General features: G+C 57.1%; 1 protein-coding gene across 3 annotated transcripts in view; it reads right to left on the bottom strand.

Moving 5' to 3' along the window:
• Nucleotides 1–3,304: 3,304 nt before the first annotated feature.
• The window catches only part of PLCG1 (phospholipase C gamma 1), a 37,001-nt gene continuing 19,822 nt past the window's right edge, over nt 3,305–20,483 (bottom strand). For 2 of the 3 annotated variants that reach the window (XM_060617706.3, XM_060617714.3), the window contains exons 3-33: nt 18,917–19,069; nt 18,708–18,801; nt 18,502–18,549; nt 15,908–15,992; nt 15,728–15,811; nt 15,460–15,494; nt 15,185–15,257; nt 14,980–15,081; nt 14,615–14,733; nt 14,443–14,528; nt 14,248–14,368; nt 13,334–13,502; nt 13,097–13,219; nt 12,913–13,014; nt 12,646–12,833; nt 12,209–12,409; nt 12,015–12,134; nt 11,745–11,925; nt 10,780–10,857; nt 9,900–10,003; nt 9,577–9,673; nt 9,223–9,292; nt 8,588–8,745; nt 7,133–7,229; nt 6,768–6,992; nt 6,548–6,696; nt 5,623–5,737; nt 5,375–5,536; nt 5,167–5,255; nt 4,885–5,072; nt 3,305–4,684 (exon numbers count right to left, since the gene is read on the bottom strand). In XM_060617706.3, coding sequence (XP_060473689.1) covers nt 4,642–4,684; nt 4,885–5,072; nt 5,167–5,255; nt 5,375–5,536; nt 5,623–5,737; nt 6,548–6,696; nt 6,768–6,992; nt 7,133–7,229; nt 8,588–8,745; nt 9,223–9,292; nt 9,577–9,673; nt 9,900–10,003; nt 10,780–10,857; nt 11,745–11,925; nt 12,015–12,134; nt 12,209–12,409; nt 12,646–12,833; nt 12,913–13,014; nt 13,097–13,219; nt 13,334–13,502; nt 14,248–14,368; nt 14,443–14,528; nt 14,615–14,733; nt 14,980–15,081; nt 15,185–15,257; nt 15,460–15,494; nt 15,728–15,811; nt 15,908–15,992; nt 18,502–18,549; nt 18,708–18,801; nt 18,917–19,069 — 3,659 coding nt within the window. In that variant the 3' untranslated portion in view covers nt 3,305–4,641. The remainder of the gene's footprint in view (nt 4,685–4,884; nt 5,073–5,166; nt 5,256–5,374; nt 5,537–5,622; nt 5,738–6,547; nt 6,697–6,767; nt 6,993–7,132; nt 7,230–8,587; nt 8,746–9,222; nt 9,293–9,576; nt 9,674–9,899; nt 10,004–10,779; nt 10,858–11,744; nt 11,926–12,014; nt 12,135–12,208; nt 12,410–12,645; nt 12,834–12,912; nt 13,015–13,096; nt 13,220–13,333; nt 13,503–14,247; nt 14,369–14,442; nt 14,529–14,614; nt 14,734–14,979; nt 15,082–15,184; nt 15,258–15,459; nt 15,495–15,727; nt 15,812–15,907; nt 15,993–18,501; nt 18,550–18,707; nt 18,802–18,916; nt 19,070–20,483) is intronic. The other variant, XM_078444071.2, reaches the window with a different exon arrangement.

Raw genomic sequence — 20,483 nt, 5'->3', positions numbered from 1 at the left:
GGATGTGTCTAGTCTGGGGGGGGGGGGGGGGGGGGGCGTCTTGTGGCCACGTGCTTGTGGCCACAGATCCTTGTTAATGGCACTGTCCTCAACTGGAGTCAGAAACTGCTCCTGCCTTCCCCCTTTATAGAGGGGTTCTTGCCCTGACTGCTCTTTTTGCAGGGGCTTCGGAAAGCTGCTGACCTTGCAAGTAGTGCTGTGTGCACGTGTGCACGGGGTGAGAGAAGTGCAGGCCTGCAACTCTGAGCAGTTACTTGTCCCTGGTGTGCCAGCCAGCCAGCCAGGAGTGGTTCCTATTGGAGACAGCAGGAGAGGAGACTCCCCCTGCAGGGAGCCAGTCCGCTTCTCATCTTTGCCCCTGGTACCATGGACTTCCTCTTCCTGACCCTGCTTTTCTGGTTTCCTGTGCCCACACTTGAAGCATCTCAACCCTGACCTTCCATTCAGTTCACCCGGGAAAGCTTCTGAAAAATACCTATGCTAGGGCTGTAGGCACTGGTATTTTTTAGAAGCTTCCCAGATGATGCGTCACCCAGTGGGTAGAAACTCGTGCCAATCCAAGCTGTCCCACCACAGGGACGTGGCCCACATGGATGACGAGGCAAGCAACTTACGCACCATAGGGCAAGACCTTCAGTCTCAAGTGAGGGTTTCCCCTCACCCCCATCCCTTCCCCTTTGTAGGGCCTCATGGGTCGATTAATGAGCTCAGTCAGGTCTGTCTGGAGGAAACAGGAGGTGAAACTGATCTGTGTGCTTGCAAGACTGAGACTTGTCCTGTTTTCTACCAGGAAGAAAGATCAAGGCATTTGCAGTGAAAAGCAAAGTAGTGTATGTAGCCTGGGAGCCTGGAAGATAGGTGTGCCTCAGGTCCATGAAGCTGCCTTAGGGACGTCAGAGCGGTTCCTCTCCAAGTCATACTCCAGAAAGACACTTGTTCAGTAAATGGGGATTCATCCTGATTAAAATAAAAATGGTCAACACCAAAAAGCCAAGGATGTCCTGTGATGACAGGCAGCCCCTAACCGAGGGGTCAGCACAGAACTCTTCCTTCACACTGGACAAGCTCTCCTGGCCACAAGAACCTGGAGCAAGAAAACCCAGTTTCGAAGTTCAGGCCAAATTCCATCAACTCCCTTGTCGCTGGGAAAAGAACCATCCTTTTGAATAGGACAGAGAAGCTCTAGGGAGAAAGCCAAGGGGCCAGCAAGAACCTGAGCAGTGGGCGCTCTGATACTGGCTCTTATATCTAGTTCAGCGGATGAAAGGAAGTATTTTAAACTGATCCCAGTTCTCCAAGTGGGTGGTGCTCAGAGGGAACTAGAATGAACCAGGACTTGCCCTCAATCTGTCAAATTGGGAATTGTTAGGTCTTGGTCTGACTTACCATATAGGAAAGGGATGCTCCGAACCTGTAACTCTTTTTTTTGAAGAGGGCACAAGTGAGCAAGGGGGCAGAGAGAGAGACGCGGGGCTCACCCAGGGCTCATGTTTTACCTGAAGCAGGGCTCGAGCTCACCCCTTTAAGTGAGCCTCAAATTCATGAACTGTGAGATCATGACCTGAGCTGAAGTCATGGGCTTACTGGCCGAGCCACCCACATGCCCCTCAGAACCTATAACTCCTAATCAGCCTTGGACTTGACAATCTTGCTCTCCATGCTTTGTTTGGTGCGTGAATTATCACACCAGCGATACACTAATTACCATCTTAAGAACCAACTGATTACACTTACCTGCATCTTTTCAGGATCCCTGGGCTGGCTTTTTATGCTCGTCCCATCCATCCAGCAGGCAGGCAGCTCTGTGTGTGGCATCATGTTTGACCTACACCGGCGCAGACCACCATGAAAACAGCCACAGGAAGGTAAGGGCAGTGCCTTTTCAACCACATCTGGGCAGAGATTTGGTTGCAAGCTATCGAGGCAACCAGAGTGGCACCTGGCAACCTCCTTTTGAAAGGAGAGGCTTCTGTGAACTGGGAAAGGGCTCCGGCTGCATCCCGCTCACCAGGGTTGGCAAGCTGCAGGGATTCGGGCTGCTGTCCCCGGACATCCTGTCTGCAGGGGAGCTGGAAGAGCAGGTGTTCTCACCCCACTCTGTAGCCCAGAGGAGGGAAGAGATGCTTGACCTGGGAAGTTGCCAAAAACTTCCCACCTGCCTGTACCGCACAATAACCACCTGACAAGTTGTCTCCAGACAACCGGCTTCCCAGGGCCCGTGAAAGAGCACCCAAGTTAAAAGGACACGGGGCCGATTTATGTGGCAGTCAGATCTTAAGAGGCCAGCACAACTGGCAACTGAGGCTGAATGAGGGCAGTGGGCTTGCGCGTGCCGAGTGCCAGCTGTACCGAAGGGCACCCTTGTGCCCATGGGCCTGCACCCCTTCGTGGGGCTGCCTTCCCAACCTTCCCGTCTCCTTTCCGGGGTCTTCTCACCAGCTCAATGGAAGCAGCCAGCTGCATGGTGACCGCTCCCTCACCTGCCCACACAGCCGGCCGATCCTTAACCCTTTTCTGTCCCTAAGGGAACGCACACTGCGTTGTCTTTGCCTTTGAACAAAAACCACCTGACCAGAATAGGCTTTGCTGTTTTCCTCCCACCCCGGCCCATTCCCGACAGCCTTACCATCTGTAGCACAGCTGTCCCCACGTGTCGGGTGGTCGCCGGCCCCTCCCTGTGGCTCTGCTCCAAGGTTGCCCTCCAAAGGTGAGGAGCAAGGAGAGTCACTAACTTTGTTACAATACTACTGAGAAGAAAAATAATACTGCTATTCTTTTCAAAAGGAAAGCTTTTCTAATAAAATTTACGATTTTTGTTAATATTCTGATTATAAACCAAACGTTGGCAGCCATAGGTAGGTATGTTTGCTATGGACAGGATTCCGAGGTCATACTTGCAAAGACAACTTTAGAATTAGTTTAAATAAACCAATACATTTTCTCAGAAATTGTATAATTTCCTTCGGTTTACAATCCATGATCTGGGAAGTTTAATGTAATGTTAAATAATTTACTTTCTACCCTAAAAGTAAACTATAGAAAACTGAATCACTATTAGGATTGAATAACAAGGCTTTAACGGCTCAGTGGTTTTTCTTAAGAGTATATAAATATATAAATCTTGAAAAGGTAACACTGTTAGTTGAGCTGTAAAATCCATAAAAATAACAGTTCTGCCACAGTGCACAGACCAGTTCATTCGTTTTGCTTCCCCCACCCCCCAACCAAGCAGCTTTCCGGTTAGAAGTGGAAGACAGAAAATCATACATCCTATGTGAAATAATGAACATGGTAGGAAACGGTGTGCAAAAAATAACCTTTAAAATTCCATACTCCAACATCACAGATGCCCAGCAAGAGGACTTTCAACTGGTTTAATGAATATTCGGGCTGATCTCCACATCCTCCCACAGTGCTGTCCGCAGACTCAGAGCCCAGGTCTTATGCTGCAACGGGGAGAGTGGTCTTCGGTCTGGAACAGGACGGGGGTGGGGGGGAGGGGTCCCCTAGCCGACCTGCTGAAGGGTGCCTTGAAGAAGGGCCTGTCAGTTGTGTGCAGGAGCTTCCCGAAGGTACTGGGGAAAATCCCCGGCGTGGCCTGCGACCTGCTCCTCCGTTCTGGCCATGCCGGCACCCATCTCCGACAAAGGCCTCAAGTCTGGTGACCTTGCTGTTAGACCTTCCGTTGCTCGGTGGCCTCTGCGTCAAAGCGAGGCACGCCCTCCCAACGTGGCAGGAGCTGCTGTGCTCGGCCAGCACAGCCACACACTCGTCTACCCTAGTGAGCAGGTCCGGATTCCAGGCTCACATCCCGAGTGTCAACCTTGGGCTGCCTCCCGGCTTTGGGCAGCAGGCAGGTGGTGCAGCCCAAGGCACGGCAGGACATCCGGGTCCCCCTCATCCTCCCATGGTCCTGAGGGGCTGCTGTCCCCACTCCAGGCAGCGCCCTGGGCCTTGGCCTCCTCAGGCCCCTCACACAGTGGCCTGCAGGGCGACCCTCCATGGCCCACAGCAGCCTGGCTTGCCCAATGCTGCTATTTCTAACATGATCCCCTGTATCTTGGAGGCTGGGCTGTGTTCCCAGCCACGGGCAACATGCCCTTGTGCTGTGTCCTCTTCCTTGAGCAGGGGGGGACCCTCTCCAGGCAGGTCCTGTGCTCCTCTGCCCTGGCTCCAGGGCCAAACCGTGGGGGCATCTACCCCCACCCCTGCCCGGCTGGGGTTTTAAAGCTACAGGACAATGTAAACTTGGGTTTGTTTCCCTGGCCCCATGAGGCTGCTGCGGTTCCTTAGAGCCTCCTGTGCCACAGGCTGAGGCAGCCTCTCTCCAAGGGGCTGCAGCCATGGTCCTGGCCCCACAGATGGAAAGCTCCATCTCCAGAAGTCAGGACCAGAGGTGTGTGCTTAATTAATTTGAGACACAGTACAGTGTTTGCCTTCCCCCAGAGCTGGGGCACGGAGGCCCCGAACAGTAAAACAACTCATTAATGGCTTGGTTTTGTCTAGCAGTCACTGCTGGAATCCAGGCTCCAGGCTACGGGGCCAGGAAGGCTGCCACGACAGGCCACTTCTCAAGAACCCGGCTCACGGCACTCCACGAGGTGCATGGCACCCGCTGCTCTCAACGAGGCTGGCACACAACTAGAGGCGGTTGTCCCCGTTGACCCGAGTCCTTCGTGGGGCCCTGGACACAAGGAGAGAGTGTCCTTACCGGCGGTGGGGCCTCAGAGTGCAGTGGGACAGCCCCAAGCCAGACAACTGTAACTTCCACCCACCCAGGAGGCAAGAGAAGGACCCGGAGGGGCAGCAAGCACTTCTTCCCATCGCTCCCACCATCCCCCGCCTCCAAGCTGCACACTGGCCACCCATCCTCCAGCCCCTCACCTCCGTTCCCGACTGTCAAAATGGTCTGCCAGATGCTCTTGGGAGATACGAAAGTCCTCAAACGGCTGCTGGTAGCGGGCTTCAAAGGAACCTTCCCGGCCCCGGCCATGGAACAGCTGGCCCGAGGCATCGGAGCCCCGCTCCCGCAGAGACATACTACTGAAGGGACTGACGTCACCGTTCTCCTGCTTCAACAAGGGCGGTGCACGAGAGATCAGTGCCTCCCCAGGGCCTTGTGAGGCTGCTGCCTGGCTCCTCCCCAGCCCCCTTCCTCGTGCTCACCTTGGCAGGGAAAACTTCGATCTTGATGAGCAGGGAGGCCAGCTCCAGGTCCTCACTGTAGTTGTTCTTCAAAGGCACGGCTCTGTATCCTAGGAGGAGAAGGCCTGGCCCTCAGCCCAGGAGGGAGCCAAGCAGGGGCCTGCGCCCCCCGCCCCCCACCCCGTCCCCAAGCTAGATCCCGGGCATTGTCTCTAGGAAGGATCCTCACCTGCCTTCAAGCCCTTCACTGGGAAGGTGGCCTGAGCCAGGAAGTTCTGGTCACTGAACATGTCCTCCTCATACACCACAAAGCGCAGGAAGGCGAATTCCGGGTTACTGATCTGGAAGTGGAAGGGCTTGGCGGGCCAAACAGGGTTCAGTCCGTTGTCCACTGCAAAAGTCAGGGCAGAAGGCCTCAGGCCACCACCAAGAGAGGACAGGGTCACTGGCGTGGTTGAGTGGGGAAGGAAGACCTACCCACAAATTCTGTCTTCTGTTTGATGCTGTCATACTCTGCTCCGGCCACCTCAATCTCCACAAAAGGACACACGATGCCTCGGCCATTCTTCGGCAGGTGCCGGGCCCCCAGCACCTGTAAGGCAGGGTAGAGATGGGCTGGGGGACTGTCCTTTCCACTCCCTCCAAGTCCTCGCTATGCAGTGGAGGCAGTGCGCCCTCTGCTGGGCCCCAAAGACACGGCCCACTAAGTGGCTCATGGCATCAGGGCCCTGAGCAGTGGTACTGGAAGAAGCTTCAGCCAAACTTCTCATGGGAGTTTCTGTAATCTACTTCATCAAACGCATGTCTGTTTCAATATGAAAATCTTTTAAGTTACTTCCCCACAAGGTAAAAAAAAAAAAAAAAAAAAATCGAAGTCTCTTCTCAGGAAAGCAGCACCCACTCACCTTGTGCTATCCTCACCTCCTTCAACACTGCTCAGCCCCACCCGCCCCGCACCCCACAGCTTCTCACCAGGGGGCATTAAGTGCTCAGGGACTGTTCTAAAAGACAGCTGGGGATGGGGGTCACTTTCCCTCAAGCCCCATTCCAGTAAGTGCCGTCCCGCTGGCTCCTGCGGATAGCTCACCACGGGCCCTGGTTTCCTGTCCTGCCAGGCAGCGGCTACCCATGGCCTCACTGGACAGCCTGACTCTTCAGTGCCAAGAAGTGGCTACATTTAGCCCACCTGCCTCGGGCTTTCGCCACTCTGGGCCCAGCCCCACGGTGGAGACTTGCAGCTGCCTTCCTATCTCAGAGGACGGTCACACCTTCCTCACGCTCAGGAGCCAGTTCAGTGCCCCCCGCCAGTCACACAAACCGGCACCGCATCCCTGACTCCAGAAACGAGCCCCAGAAGAGCAACCCCTGCCCACCCTAAAGCCCACAGGCGAGCACCACCCACCTCAATGCAGATGGCATATGGCTCCAGGCCTCGGAGGCTGCTCTTGTCAAAGGGATCAAAGGCCTCATCCCGCATGGTGCTCGGCTGCAGCACGTAGCCACAGTGGCCACCGGCCATGAAGAGGGCCTGGTTCATCTGCATAGGCTTGTCTGAAAGAGCCGAGTTACAGTGGACTCTGGCCCGATGGCGCCCCTCCCCGCCCCACGGGGCACCTTCTCACCTGGGGTCTGGAAGTTGAGAGCCACGAGCTGACTGCCACAGATCCACATGGGCAAGGGGTCGTAATTGGAAGAGTCCAGCCGCTGGCCCTTGGGGTAGATGCGGGAGAGCTGCAGCCGGTTGTACTGGAGAAACTTCTTGCCTTTGGCCTTGTTCACGTATTTCTCAGCCTTGGTTTCCGGGAAGGACGACATGTCCCGGTAGCAGGCACGTTCTGTGCCAATCTCTGGATCAAACAGGGAGAATGCTTACAGAGCCCACCCACCCAGGCAGCTCCCCCACCCCCCATACAAAGGGACACAATGTACATCTTCCACCTGCCAGGGAGGGCGCCCAAACACACCCCCACCAGCCCTCGGCCCTTACTCTCTTCATCGAAGGGAACAGGCCGACAGTAGACAACCAGCTCGGAGAGCTCCAGGGCGATCTTCTTCCTCCGCTCCATCATCTTGCCCTCCGTGAGCTGGTGACACACACACATGGCCTGATGCCCCACCCGGAAGGATGCCCCTGCCAGCTTAGGCATACCCACAGTGCAGGTGCTCTCTGGGCCCTGCCCTGTCCCCCGAATCTCCCACACCCCTCTGGACAGTACACCCCAGAATCCTCCTTCCTTTTCTCTGCCCCCAAGGCCACACTTGCCCTCCTAAGACTCTTAGAGGCTGATATCCTCATCACCCACACCCCAGTGACAGCTCAGGGTCCTGGGGTTGGCTGCACTCTTTGGTGATGCTTTGTAACCATCGGGTACCCAGCCTCCCTTAAGCAAGGCAGCCTCCTGTGACTTCAGTGGGGACTCAGGTCTCTGGCTCGGTCTCAGGTCTCGGTGCTGAGGAGACTCCTCCCACCTTGCAGGCCTAATGGCTTCACACCCTCAGATGCCCCCCTGCCCGACACAGCCACCTACCCACCGCGGCCGCTCACAAGCGCGTCCCGTCCTGTCCTCATAGCTCCAGAGGCCCACTTTCTTCCATCAAGGGCTCCTACACGCACATTCTTACTTCCTCTTTCAGCCCAGACCCCAGAATCCATCCCAACTAGCCAGTCTGCCAATAAAATCCTCAGCACCTTCTGTTCTCTGTGCGGCTCACAGGCACCCATCCTCCAAAGCAGCCACAGACCTGCCTTGTCACCTTCCACCCACACCAACCACCCAGGGAATGGCCATCACACAGAATTCCCTTAACCCCTGTGAATACATCCTTCCCTCCGCTCCCCCAGGCTCAGCGGAAGTGGCCTCCCTCCTCTCTGCTGGCTCCTCCTACAGCCAAGCGTGAAAGCTGGCCCCAGCTCTAGCCCCGTGGAGACCTACCACCACGGTTCCTAGTAGTGACACTAGGGCCAGTTGCTGCTGCCGAAACGCCGGGCACTTTCAGGTTATCGTGCCCATTGGTACCTCTGCAGCCCTCACACATCAGATACCATCCACCCCTGGCCACCGCCAGCCTCTCGGCCCTGCCCTTCCGGGCTCCCCCTGCCACCAACACCCTCCAAAGTTAAACCCTCTCCCCACTCCACACCACCCATTCCTCCCAAGCCTCTGGGCACCCGCTCCTGCTTCCAGCACAAGACTGCTCTTGCTCGGCCCGTGTGTCCAACTGCTGACCACGCAGATCCACAGGGTGGCCCACGGCCGCTATCCATCTCTTTCCTGAACGAGCCACACGGCCTGCTGTGTGTGTGTGTGTGTGTGTGTGTGTGTGTGTGTGTGTGGTTTCCTCCAGGTCCCAGCCTAGAGGCAGGCCTAGTGCTGCAGGCCTCACCCCCAACAGGTTCACATGCTGCCCACCTGCACCCCCGCACCCCACAGATGCCCCTTACCCTGGCGTCTGCCGTCTGGGCCACTTCTCGGATCTTCTTCACCCAGTCCTGCAGCTCCTCTTGTGAGTCAGCAGCGACATCCAGGGACCAGTGCGCCACGGAAGCCATACTGATGGAGAAGACGAACAGCCGGTTGTTCTTGCCCTCGGGACGGATGGCTGGGAGAGCAAGAGAAACAGGGCTTGGAAAGACGTCCCCGTCCCCCACACTACAGCCCAGGCACTGGCTCGGAGCCCCTCACTACCTGCCCTCCACCCCACAGGGTGTGAGGGAGGTGATGCTGCGCTGCCAGGAGAGGCGACCAGGGCTCAAACCCCGGTCTCGTGCGGGTCACGTGCCCCACCCTGTCTCCAAGGTCCCGTCACACCGTGGCCCAACCAACAAGGACTGTGGAGGTCAGCTAGCCTTCCGCATCACCCAGTGCCTGGCTCAGGGTAAGCATGCAGGGGGTCAGAGCTGGAGGTGAAGAATCGAGACTGGGGTGTCAAGAGAGTATCCAAGCACGGGGAGAGCTCAGAGTGAGGACAGCCTTTGGGAGGCCAGCCACTGGCTTCTTCCCACAGAACACAAAGGGAGCCACAAAGGAGAGCCTGACCCTGAAGAACCGTGGGCTGGGGAAAGGGGTGGGGGCTCACCAATCTGACAAGCTGGCACATCCAAGACCCCCCGGAGCAAATCCCCCAAGGGGCTGTTCTCGTCCAAGTGCTGTGGAAAGCAAAGCCCATGGGTCATCAGCACATCTGCTTTATATAGATGCATGGGAGGAGATGTCTGTGTGCGTGCAACAAACACACCTTATGCACACACCCATGACAACACAAACACAGCAGGTGTATTGGAAACTGCGGACCCCACAGGGGTGTGACAGGACCGCAGGTGACTGGTGGCTGTGCATGCACAGGTACACCCGACACTGTGTGTGATGGGCATATGCACAAGAAGAGTCTGGGGACGGGGATTCTGTCGCACCAACATGGCTCTGCTCTCACCTCCCTCTCAGGCTCCAGGGCTGCGGGGCTGACCATCTCTTCCACGTAGTTTGACGGGAACCACAGCTGCTTCTTCCCACCATAGTCCCCCCGCCACCTGTGGAAGCCACAGGGTGCTGACCCCAGCAACCACTCCAAACTCCCACAAGGAGGATATCCCTTGTCAGAGTCCCTGCACCTACGCCAGGCTGCAGGAGCAGCGCTGGTGCGCAGGTATGTGGGACAGACACACCACGACAGCACAGTGGCAGGTGCACAGGGGGGCCCCCGCCTCCCAGCCCGCCACACATGCCAGAGGCTTTGGCTCTGGGGACCAGGCTCACCAGCCACCTTCTTGCTTCTCCACGTTCTGGATGATGGCGCTCTTAGTGAAAGTCAGCTCATCCTCTCTCTGGGCCTTGTAGTCAAAGAGTGCTTTGACTGCACACTGAAGAGGGGGAGACACTGGTTAGAGCAGGCAGTCTATCCTCGCCACTCTGCTGACGTGGGGCAGCCCCCCCAGATAGTCCTCGCCATCAGCCCTACAGGAGGCTCCAGGACACGTGTGACCCAGGGCCTCTGCCACGGAGGCTCCTCAGGGTCCAGGTGGAACATTGCAAGCCCCTCAGCCCGGGCCACAGGGAGATTCTTGAATCTCCCCCAGAAGCCAGGGCTCACAGGCTAGGAGTGTCTGTAGGTGCCCCGGGTGCCTCCCCCAGGACCTGAAAGCTTATGGGCATGACTGGGACCCCATCATTCCTCATCTGGAAAGTAGGAGAAAAAACCTTGTCCCAGGCTCCCTGGCTGCTGAGGGACAAAGCACAACTCCTTACTCCTTAGAGAAAAAAGCAGAGAGAGAAAGGTCCTTTCCGAGGGATCTGCACGAGATAAGGGAGTGAGCAGCAAAGAACAAAGTTTCTGGCCCTTGTGGCCGACCCCCGCCCTGCTGCCACCCAGGAAGTAAATGAGACTTACCCTGAGGAACAGTTTGGAGGGGTCAGTGTTGACCCCTAGGGACAGGGACTGGGAGGGGGTCAGCCCCAGGAGAGCTGTGGTCAGACACCAACCACACATCTCTCACAAGCTCTAAGGACTCGGAAAACCACAAACACCACTTCTCCACAACGACCACAGATGCACCCCTCCGCCCCCAGCAGAGAAATACAAGCCCAGAGCAGCCAGGAGCCTCTCTAGCTTCCTGTGCCCAGACACCCGAGGTCGTACCTTGAAAGTTGGCATAGGATTCGCCTCCACATAGAAGCCTGGGTTGCGGCCCTCATACAGGGCCCCGTAGTCTGGCTCCTGGAAACAGGACCGAATGATAGACGTTAACACCCAGAGAGAACAGGGGCTGCTGGCTTCCCTGTGCCCCTCAGTCGGTGAGGCAGGCCTCCTCCACATGGCCTTCCTCTCCAGGCCAAGTCTGCCCCCTCCCCTGGCACCTGGTTCACCGGCATCTTGGACCTTAGCAGCATGGCTTTGCCCTTCCCTCTCTCCCAAGTTCTTAACCCTTGAGGCCCACCCCATGATTCCGAAACCTCTCTGTTCCCCAAGGCCCAAGGTGCTGCCCGACATTCTTGCTTAGTGTCTCGCTCACTCCCCACTCGGCACCCCCACCCCACGCTGCCTATCCATCAGCCCAGCCCCGGGCCCCAGTGTGCACAGTCCTCTCTCTGGTCACCTGTGCTCACCAATGCCAAGTCTCAAGCAGACCTCTCGCCCTAGTCCCCATCAGTCCAAGTCCTGAGCCCTCTCTGTCCCCGTGCCGTCTGTGTAGCCTTCTACCTCACATGCCTCACCCTCATGCCTCTGCCTCCTGGAGCCAACTCCCCTGCCCTGGCGACAGTCCAGTTCACACCTCCTGAGTAAGCTTCTGGCCTTGGGCCTACCTTTCCCTGCATGAGCTCCTGGACCGCCTTCCCCACACCCCGGCTCGCGGGGGCTCTCTGCTCGAATGCCTTCACCTAATGCATGCCCATCCTCGCAGACACATTCTTGTGGCAGACATTCCCTCTGGGACACCGTCCCGGCACCCACACCATGGCCCCTAGCTGGGCAGAGTGACCCTCCCAGGAGCTCCTACAACATTCCTGGCTTCTGTGTCCCACATACCGACTGTCCTGCCACTGCCCAGCAGCTAGCCCAGGGTCACCCTGTCCACCACGCCCCCTCAAGCACTGGGCCCTCACAGCTGTGCCGATCTTCTCCAGCGCCTCCTCGTTGATGGGATAGCGCAGCTTCATCTTGCGGTACAGTGGGTGCTTCTCATAGTAGCTGATGAGGTCCACGAGGCTGTCGAACTCGGAGTTGCCCAGGACCACCGTCTGGCCCTCCTGCTGGACGCGGCAATGCTTGATCTTGCCCTCAGCCCTTAACACAACAGCCACACAGGGTCAGGGCAGCCCAGACTCAGGCATAACCCCACACCACCTACAGTACCCCGAGGCCACACCCCTCACCGGAAGGAGATGGCGTAGGAGTTGGGCTCATTCCGTTTCCTCACCAGGAAGGCCCCATCCCGGGGGACGCGCATCAGCATGTGCTCAGCCTGAGCTCTGGTCAGGCTGGCATGGTACCACCTGAGGACAGGCCCAAGTCAAGCCCTGGCCATCACCTCTCAGGTCCCCCACCCAGCCCTCGGCCCCTCCCTCACTCTTTGCTCTCGTGGGCATTGGTCTGCGGGACTGGCTCTGAGAGGCGCATCTCAAATTCGTTGCAGCGTAGGGGCACCTGCTGGTAGTGTGTGATGAGGTCATAGAGCGAGTCAAAGACCAGGTTGTCTGTCAAGAAGAACTTGGGGGCCCCAGCGTCCTGCCGAGAGTGGATCCGGCAGTGCTGGACTTTCCCATTCCGCCTGAGGGAAGACAGGGAAGCAGTGAGGAGCAGGCCGGGCCCAAGCGAGGTACCTAAGTTGTTCGGGTGTGGGTGGCCCTGCAGGAGGGCTTCAAAGAACCCTGAAAAGTATATGTGTGTGCATGCATGTGATGAGATCACGTTCCATGGGAGAGCCCGTGACAGAGACCAACTATGGACCGTGGTGGTCTCTGGGAGGTGCCGCGTCAGAGTATACACGCGCCAGGAGTGGGTTACCAGAAAGAGAGGGTATAGTCGCCCACGAAGGTCTCGCTCTCTCGCACGAGGAAGGAGCCATCAGGGGCCCCGGTCTCAATGCAGTACTCGGTAAGCAGGCGCTCAGCGATGTGCCGCCCATCCCGTCCTGCCCCGAGCTTCCCGTGGAACCATTTCTCACTGGAGTGCAGCTCTGTGCTGCCACTGGCCTGTGGGGGGAGGGCAACAGCAAAGACACTCAGTGACTCTGACCCCAGCCCAGCCCCCAGCCCTGGGCTGGCCCCTCACCTCCTTGGGCTCCTCCTCATCCTCGTTGCCCTGGTCACTGCTCGTCTCCTCAGAGTAGTAGATTTTGCTGCTGGTCAGGACGAAGTAGTGGGGATACCACTCCTAGAAGACAGAAGTGGGGCCCATGAACGGAGCCTTCCTCCCGTGGTGCCCCTCCCCATGCTTGGCCTGGCCTGGCCCTCACGTGGTTCACAGGGTCCTCCAGGTAGAGGATGCCATTCTTGATGGAGTTGCTGATATCGTTCTCGGAGTACATCACTGATGTAGGCACCTCTTCATAGGCACTGCCCTCTGCCAGCTTCTTGTGCTATGGGGACAGGCCAGGACATGGCAATGCCCCCTAGTCCCAGCGTCCCTCCTCCTCACCCAGGCTGCAATGGCCTGGGAGAGGTGCTGGGAAGTGTGGGGGGCTCACCCCTACCTTGATAAGGATCTTCCTCTTGAGCTGGTTGGGTGAGGGGAGTCCATCGGCAGCGATGTCCACAGGCTTGGTAAGGAGTGTGTCCCCAAGCACCTTCTTGAAGTACTGTGCCATGTTCCTCTGCTGGGCAATGCTGCAATGGTCCTCAATGGACAGGATGACCGGGTACCTAAAGGGTAAGGAGCCAGTGCAGTGACAGAGGCCTTACAATTCTGAGGGATCAATGCTTAGTACAAACACCCCCTCAGAGAAGGAGGTGTTAGGGACCAAGGCCCTGGAGGCCCTGTCTATAAGAAAGCTACCCAGAGAAGATGCTGGCCTTGGTTGCTGGAAGGGTTAAGAAGGTTCCACAGGGGCACCAAAGGGTGCAACAGGAACAAAGGGGTGGAACCCCTGCAGACAGAGGTCCCCAGAGTTGGTCCAGCTATGGGGGCTCTCCCAGCAGTGCAAGAGACATCCCACGCCAAGAAGGTAAGGAGAGACAGGAATCACCCTCCAGTTAGCTGCCGGAGCCCCCGATGATCCCTTCAGTGAGGCATGAGAGACTAGTGAGCACAGGTAGGGGTGAACAGCAATTGCAGGACAGCAGGTAGGGATGTGGACAACTCTCTGGGCTGTGAAGGGAAAGGGGTTGGTAGGACAGTGGCCTAAAGAGACCACTGGGATTAAGGAAGTATTTTTTGCGGACGGGTAGAGCTTTAGTTTGTTCCACAGGCTAGAGAAAAACCATTGAAGAGGGCGGACCATGGATGTAAGAAACAGGGAGAGGCTTAGGAAGAATGGGTCAGACAGCAAACGGCAAGAGGACGAAAGAAAAATGGGGCATGGGGACAGGGCACTGGAGGGGACCCTCTGTCACAGGACAGAGCTGGAGCCAAGCTGACCCCAGCCCTCCTCCCTTCTCTCCCACTCACTCTGAGGCCACAAAGGCGTGCTCCTTGATAGTGTGCAGGACGTCTGAGAACTTGATCTTGGTGGTAAGGGTGTGTCCATGGTAAATGACTGGCATCCCATCTGGGCCATCCCAGCAGTCCACTGGGGAGCAACATGACCACAGTCAAGAGGGCAGGCCCCCCCAACCTCCTCCCCCAGCCCTGGCCCTCACGCACACTCAATGCAGCGACAGCCCATCCGCAGGCAGCGAGCGTAGGCTTCCAGGGAGGACTCGCTGGAGAACTGGTCCCCAGTCAGGTATCTGGACAGGGAAGGAGAGGCAAGCGTGGCTGGGTGAGTGCCTCCCTCCCAAGGGTGGGCCAGGTGGGGCCCAAGGGAGGCACTCACGTGTTGTGGGAGGAGGAGATCCAGTAGTGGGAGAGGGGGTTGTTCATGGTTTCTGGGCACACTGCATCCAGCTGTGAGTTCCACACACTGTTCTCTTTGGAGAACAGGAAGGTGACAAACTGTCCAGGAATGGGCAGGAAAAGAAAGCCAGAGTGAGCCCCTACCCCAATCTGCTGGCATGGCAGTGGTGGGAAGGAGAGGATGCTCATGGTCTACTGTGGTGGGCCAGGAAACCAGTGTGTGTTGGGGGGGGGGGGGTGAGGGGAACGAGGTAGCTAGCACCCCTAAGGAGAATCTGGCTCCTGGGACCCAGGTGGGCTTCTGGTCGGCAACCCCCATTCTGGCGAGTGAAAGGCAGGGCTCACCTCATCCGGGAAGAAGTACGGCTCTTCAATCTCTCGCAAGGGGTCTTGGAGAAAGCTGAGCATAAATTCTTGCACCTGAAGCCGGTCGACGGCCCACAGCTCCTGGTGGGGGTGGGGTGGTGAGGAGCGCACGAGACGCGGCCCGTGACGAGCCCAGTCCCTACCCCCCAGCCAGGCGCCCTGGCACCGTCGAGCCCAGCCATACCCCCTGGTACTCAAGGAGGAACTGCTGGAACTCAGGAAGGGACACGCGACAGAGCTCCGGCCGCTCCACCGCCCTGTGGGGAAGAAGGGAAGTACCTGGCAGCCAGCTGGCTGGCACAGCCCACAGACAGTGAGGGGCCCCTCGGAAGGCAGAGCCCAGCTCCCGGCCAGCACAGCTGCCCCAAAGGGTCCCGCATGGCTCACCCCCTCCCAATGCCTCCCACCTATATGGGGAGGGACCAGGGGAGAACCCTACCGCCCCACTTCAAACCAAACCTCAGGGAACTGGCTTCCAAGAAGGGGAGGTCCATCTGCAGGAGACAGAACCTGGTCAGAGTGAGAGCCCCTGGGGAGGCCATGTGGGAAAAGGGCTTTCAGGAAGAAAGGCTGGGGCAACAGACAGGGGTGGGCCTCAAGAGGAGAAGAGCTGGAGAAATGGCACCCAAAAGCCCTCAAGCGGGGCAGCAGGGCTGAGGCAAGCAGGGCGGGGGCTGGGGTGGGAAAGCAGGGGCAGGGGCCATGGGAGGGCAGGTGGCTCATGCACCGTCTTCTGGGCGCTGTACATGAGGCTGCGGTACAGCTGAGCAAACTGCCCATAGGTGATGTCACTGCTGCGCTGCTCCAGGTCCTGCATGGCACAGGACAGGGCTCCGGTCAGGCCCACAGCAAGGGGCGCCCGGGCTGCCCCCACTGCCTGCCTGTGGATGGCCTGAGAATTCCCTACCGTCAGACGCTCTCGGAGGAAGCGCATGTTGGGGACCCGGTAGTTGACCTGGGACAGCATGTTCTTCAGGTCCTTGGCTGATATACTGAGGAAAGAGAGACATCCCCAGTGGCATCACCCAACCTCTCATGACCTCTGACCTATGGGCTGAGTCCACCTGGGGTTGGACAGGTAAGCACTACCCTTGGACCTATGTTTCTGATGGGGAGACTAAATCACAACCCTTGGGGTGACCAAGAGAAGTCCCCTCCTTTCTCTGGGCCTCAGTTTCCTCATCTGAGCAAAGAAAAAGGCCATGATTCTGGCAAGAAAGGAGCAAACAGGCCCAGGGAAGTGGGTCAGGATGGGGGAGGGGAGCCAATCTTTAGGTGTCAGGCACTCAAGCCTGTACCTCTAGTCCCCCAGGCTCTCCCAGAGGCTGTTGGTCCACCCAGAACACAGGGAGGCAGCCTCCCCCTGCTGAACTTCCAGGCCCCGCACAGCTTACTCACATATTCCCTGTGAGGGGCAGCTCAACAGTGATTCCTCCCCAGTCACCCTGGAATGCTGGGAGTTTGTGCCTCAATACCCAGAACTGGTGGTGGTAGCAGGGGCGGGGGAGGGCCTGCTCAGTGAACTACCACTGCTGGTGACTGGGCACTCTCCTGGGGTCCTTCGGGAAACCGTCCCTGCCCTCCGGGGCCCAGGATTTGGGGACAGGGGACACTGCTGGGCCCTGGCAGCAGAATGGAAAAGATGGGGGAAAGGGGGGCTTTCCCCTCCTCCTGCTCAGGAGCCTGACAGGCAGCAGCAAAACTTCCTTCCAGGATCCACCTCTGTACTGAGTGGTCTTAGCTGGTGCTGGCAAGTGCTGTTGAGCAAGTGCCCGCTCTCTGCAGGCACCGGCTCATCTCTGACCCCGAGTCACCAGGAGGGAGACTGTCAGGGTCCTTGCTCTGCAGGTTAGGAAACTTGCTGCATCACCAAGCTTTCCCTCTGTGGACTCTTTGCCATTAGCATTACAAGCTAAGCAAGCTATCTCTCTGACCAAAACACTTGTCTTGACCCAGCTAACCTCTCCAGCTACCACCCCCTTCTCTGCTCCCCTTCACAGCAACACCTTGAAGGAGCCATCCACACTCCCTTTCCTTCCCTGAACTCGCTTCTCCACTCCTCAAGGTCACCAACAACCTCTGTGCTGTCAAGTCCAAAGGGCACCTCTCTGTCTTCAACACACTTGACAAGGCCTGGCACAGCCGACCACTCCCTCCTCCCCAGGCTTCCAAAACTCACCACCCCCCCACCCCCCACCAGGTTTTCCTCTTACCTCACGAGTTGCTACTTCCCTTGGCCAGCACCTCTTCACCTCTCGAATCCCCAGTGTCCGAGCAGCCTGGGATCAGATGCTAGCCCTCTTCCCTTTTCAGGCTATGCTTACCCCCACCCCCCACCTCAGGTGATCTCCAGCCTCATGGCTTGTAGAAGAAACATCTCTATACTCCTGAGGTAACATCTCCTGCCCCAACTTCTCCCTTAAACTCACTCTACCCACCTGCCAACTCCATGGCTCTACCTGGACATCTAAGGGCGTCATAAAACTTAATACACCCCAAATGAACCCATAAGCTCCCCAAATGTGCTCCTCCCATGGCCTTCCCCATTTCAGTCAATGGCAACCCCACCTTTTCAGATGCTCCAGCCAAAAAGCTTACTGTTATCCTGGACTCCTCTTTCTTTTGCATGCCAAAATCAATGGTAGGAAATTCTATTGGATTCTATCTTCAAAATACAGCAGAGCTCAGGGACGCCTGGCTGGCTCAGTCAGTTAAACATCCAACTCTTAATCTCAGCTCGGGTCATGATCTCAGGGTTTTTGAGACCGAGCCCCATGTCGGGGTCTGCGCTAACAGCGCGGAGCCTGCTTAGGATTCTCTCTCCCTCTTTCTCTCTCAAAATAAACAAACTTAAAAAAAAATAAAACAAAACATTAGAGCCCAAATCCAACCACTTCCTTCCCCCCGCCCACTCAAACTCTCATCTTCCACCTGGAATGCTGAAGGGGCTCCCTGGCCAAGCTCTCCGGCTCTGCCCTGCCCTGGACTCTCCAGAGGCACCAGCATTCCTGTGCAACTCAAGTCAGGTCACCCTGACATCACAGATGCCTCCCTTCAAAACCCTCTGTGGTTTTCCAGCTCTTTCACAGCAGCAGTCAAATGCCCTTACCATGACCTGATCTCTGTCCTCCACCTCTCCTTGGCCCCTCTGTCACAGGACAGCTTCAAAGGCACGAGCTTCAGAAGGCACCCCCTTACACACTACAGGCCCCTGACCCTCTCTGTAGGACACCCAGAGCCAGTTCTCCATGTCCTGTCTCTGTCCCCAGCGGCAGGGCACACAGCTTATAGTCCCTGGCCTCTCTCACCAGCCTGTACCAAGGCCATTAGAGGGCTTTCTGCAGGAAGTTACTTGTGCCAGAACCACTCGCCTGCCCCCCAGCTCTGCTAAAGGCAGGCCTCCCTGGGTCCTCTGGTTCTCCAGCAGCTGCTCAGAGATATGGCTACTGTTCTGGCTGCCCCAACCCACCTGCTGGGCTACAGGCACAGCTCAAAACCTACCGATCCTCACGATTCCGATCCACCGAATAGAACTGCTTCCTCAGCCACCTGGAGGAAGAGAAGCCTGAAGTGAGAACACTTCTCCAGCCAGACTAGTTCTGGGGAAGTCAGTAGGCAGTGTCCGGGCACACAAAGGCCTGTGTCCCTGCCTCTGCTCCCTAGAACCTAATGCCTCCAACCCTAACTACATCAGGGGTGGTTCTTACCTTTCAATCTGCAGAGGTGTGGCCGCCTGCAATGTATCTTCCATCAGCCAAGTTAACCCCTTGATCCACATGTTCACTTCATCCTCAGATGTAGCTGTGATCAAGGGGTAAAGAGCTGAACTGAGGACACATACTTCCTGCCGAGTCAGGAGCCAGTAGATATTCCCTCTAACTACCCCCTACACCTCCTCCAGACCCTGGACTCCTACCTTGCAGGCTCAGGGTCTTCAGGCGGAACTCCATCCCATACAGTATGACAAAGCAGTGTGACTGGTCTGTTCGGAAAGCAGGATCCTCTTGGTAGCGGTCAAAATCCCGTGAGGTCTTCCCTGGGCGGATCTCCTTGATTTCTCGAATGTCAACTAGGAAGACAGAGAAGAGACCAAGATCAGGCTGGGGTCTCCAAGTCCACACCAAAATGAGGGCAGCCTGGTTTCCTCACTCATTCCCATACTCTCCCTCAGGGAAGGATGGCAAAGAGAGACACCCTGTCCAGGGGCAGAGCCAGGAATGCTCACAGTCCCACTAGGTGGTAAAAGAGAGTTGGGCTAAGCCTAAGGACAGGCCTCTACTAAAAGCTGAGCTGTCTGAGGGAGCAGACAGCCCCATCCTGTGTACCTTCCCTTGCTGAGAATGTAGGCAGGTCACTCTGACCTGGAAAAAAGCTGGACTCTAAGAGAGAGAGAAATGGGGACTAAGGCTGTTCTTCTGTGAGGACCATTTCCTGACACAAAACACACAAACCAAACTGTAAAGTCCCAGGGCAGGGCTAGGAAGACCCAAATTGTCTCAGGATCCATGGGAGAAATGAGGGATCAGGCCCAGGGGACTGATGTACCCCTGAAAAGACATGCCCAAGCAAGTCTCAGCAAGAGGACTGGCAGTGGGTATCCAAAGGAATGTTTCCCCATCCTGACTGTCAAAGGGCCTGGTGCTCCCCTGCCCTGACACAGTACATATCGGGGAAGCACAGGGGCCCGAATGGCAGACAACCTGCCTCAGCCACTAATAAGGGAGATGATGCCAAGTGACTCATTTAACTTCTTCCAGTCTCAGTTTTACCATATATAAGGCCAAGGGCTTGACTGAATTTCTCTAGTAAACAGGGTGGTAGAAAAACATACATGGACTCTGGGATCAGACTGCCTGGACTAGAATCCCAGCTCTACCTCCCACCAGCTGTGTGACCTCAGCACAATGACAAACGCTCTGACCCCACTGTTTCATCTGTTAACACAGGTAACAAGTAACAGTGAGGGTGCTGGTAAGATCAGAAGTCCTAAGAGCCAAAACTGCCCAGCCCTGTATGTGGCACACCGGAGCTCATTCAATGCAAGCTCCCTTCCTCTGCTCCCTCACCAAAGTATGCTTGGGGCACAGGTTCTAGTCCCAGGCCTGGAGAGAGCCCTAGCACTGCGCAGCACAGAGAAGGGCTGCCTCCCGCCACACACCCATCAGATAGCCCGGTGCCGGCTGCGACCCTGGAGAGGGCAGACTTTCCAAGCCAGATAGAGACGGCTTTAAGGAAGCCGTCTTCAAACAGAAGAAGCCTGGCTTACCACCAGAGAGGACTCTCCCTGAGCACTGCCCTGGCACTACAGCCCCTTCAAATGCTCTCAACCCAGACTGGCCCAGAAGATCTGGAGCCAGGAGTAGCTCTAGCACACTAGGGTCCACCCCCGTGGACCCCAGTGCCCTCCCAGCTCCAACCATACACCATTCTGGCTGAATGCCCTAAGGGGTCCAGAACCGGGCCCTCTTCCTCTCCTTCCAGCC

The sequence above is a fragment of the Panthera onca genome, chromosome A3, assembly GCF_046562875.1.
Source record: "Panthera onca isolate mPanOnc1 chromosome A3, mPanOnc1 haplotype 2, whole genome shotgun sequence".
NCBI classification, from domain to species: domain Eukaryota; kingdom Metazoa; phylum Chordata; class Mammalia; order Carnivora; family Felidae; genus Panthera; species Panthera onca.
Note: the sequence above shows the minus strand (reverse complement) of the source record. Positions and strands in the feature narration are given on the sequence as shown.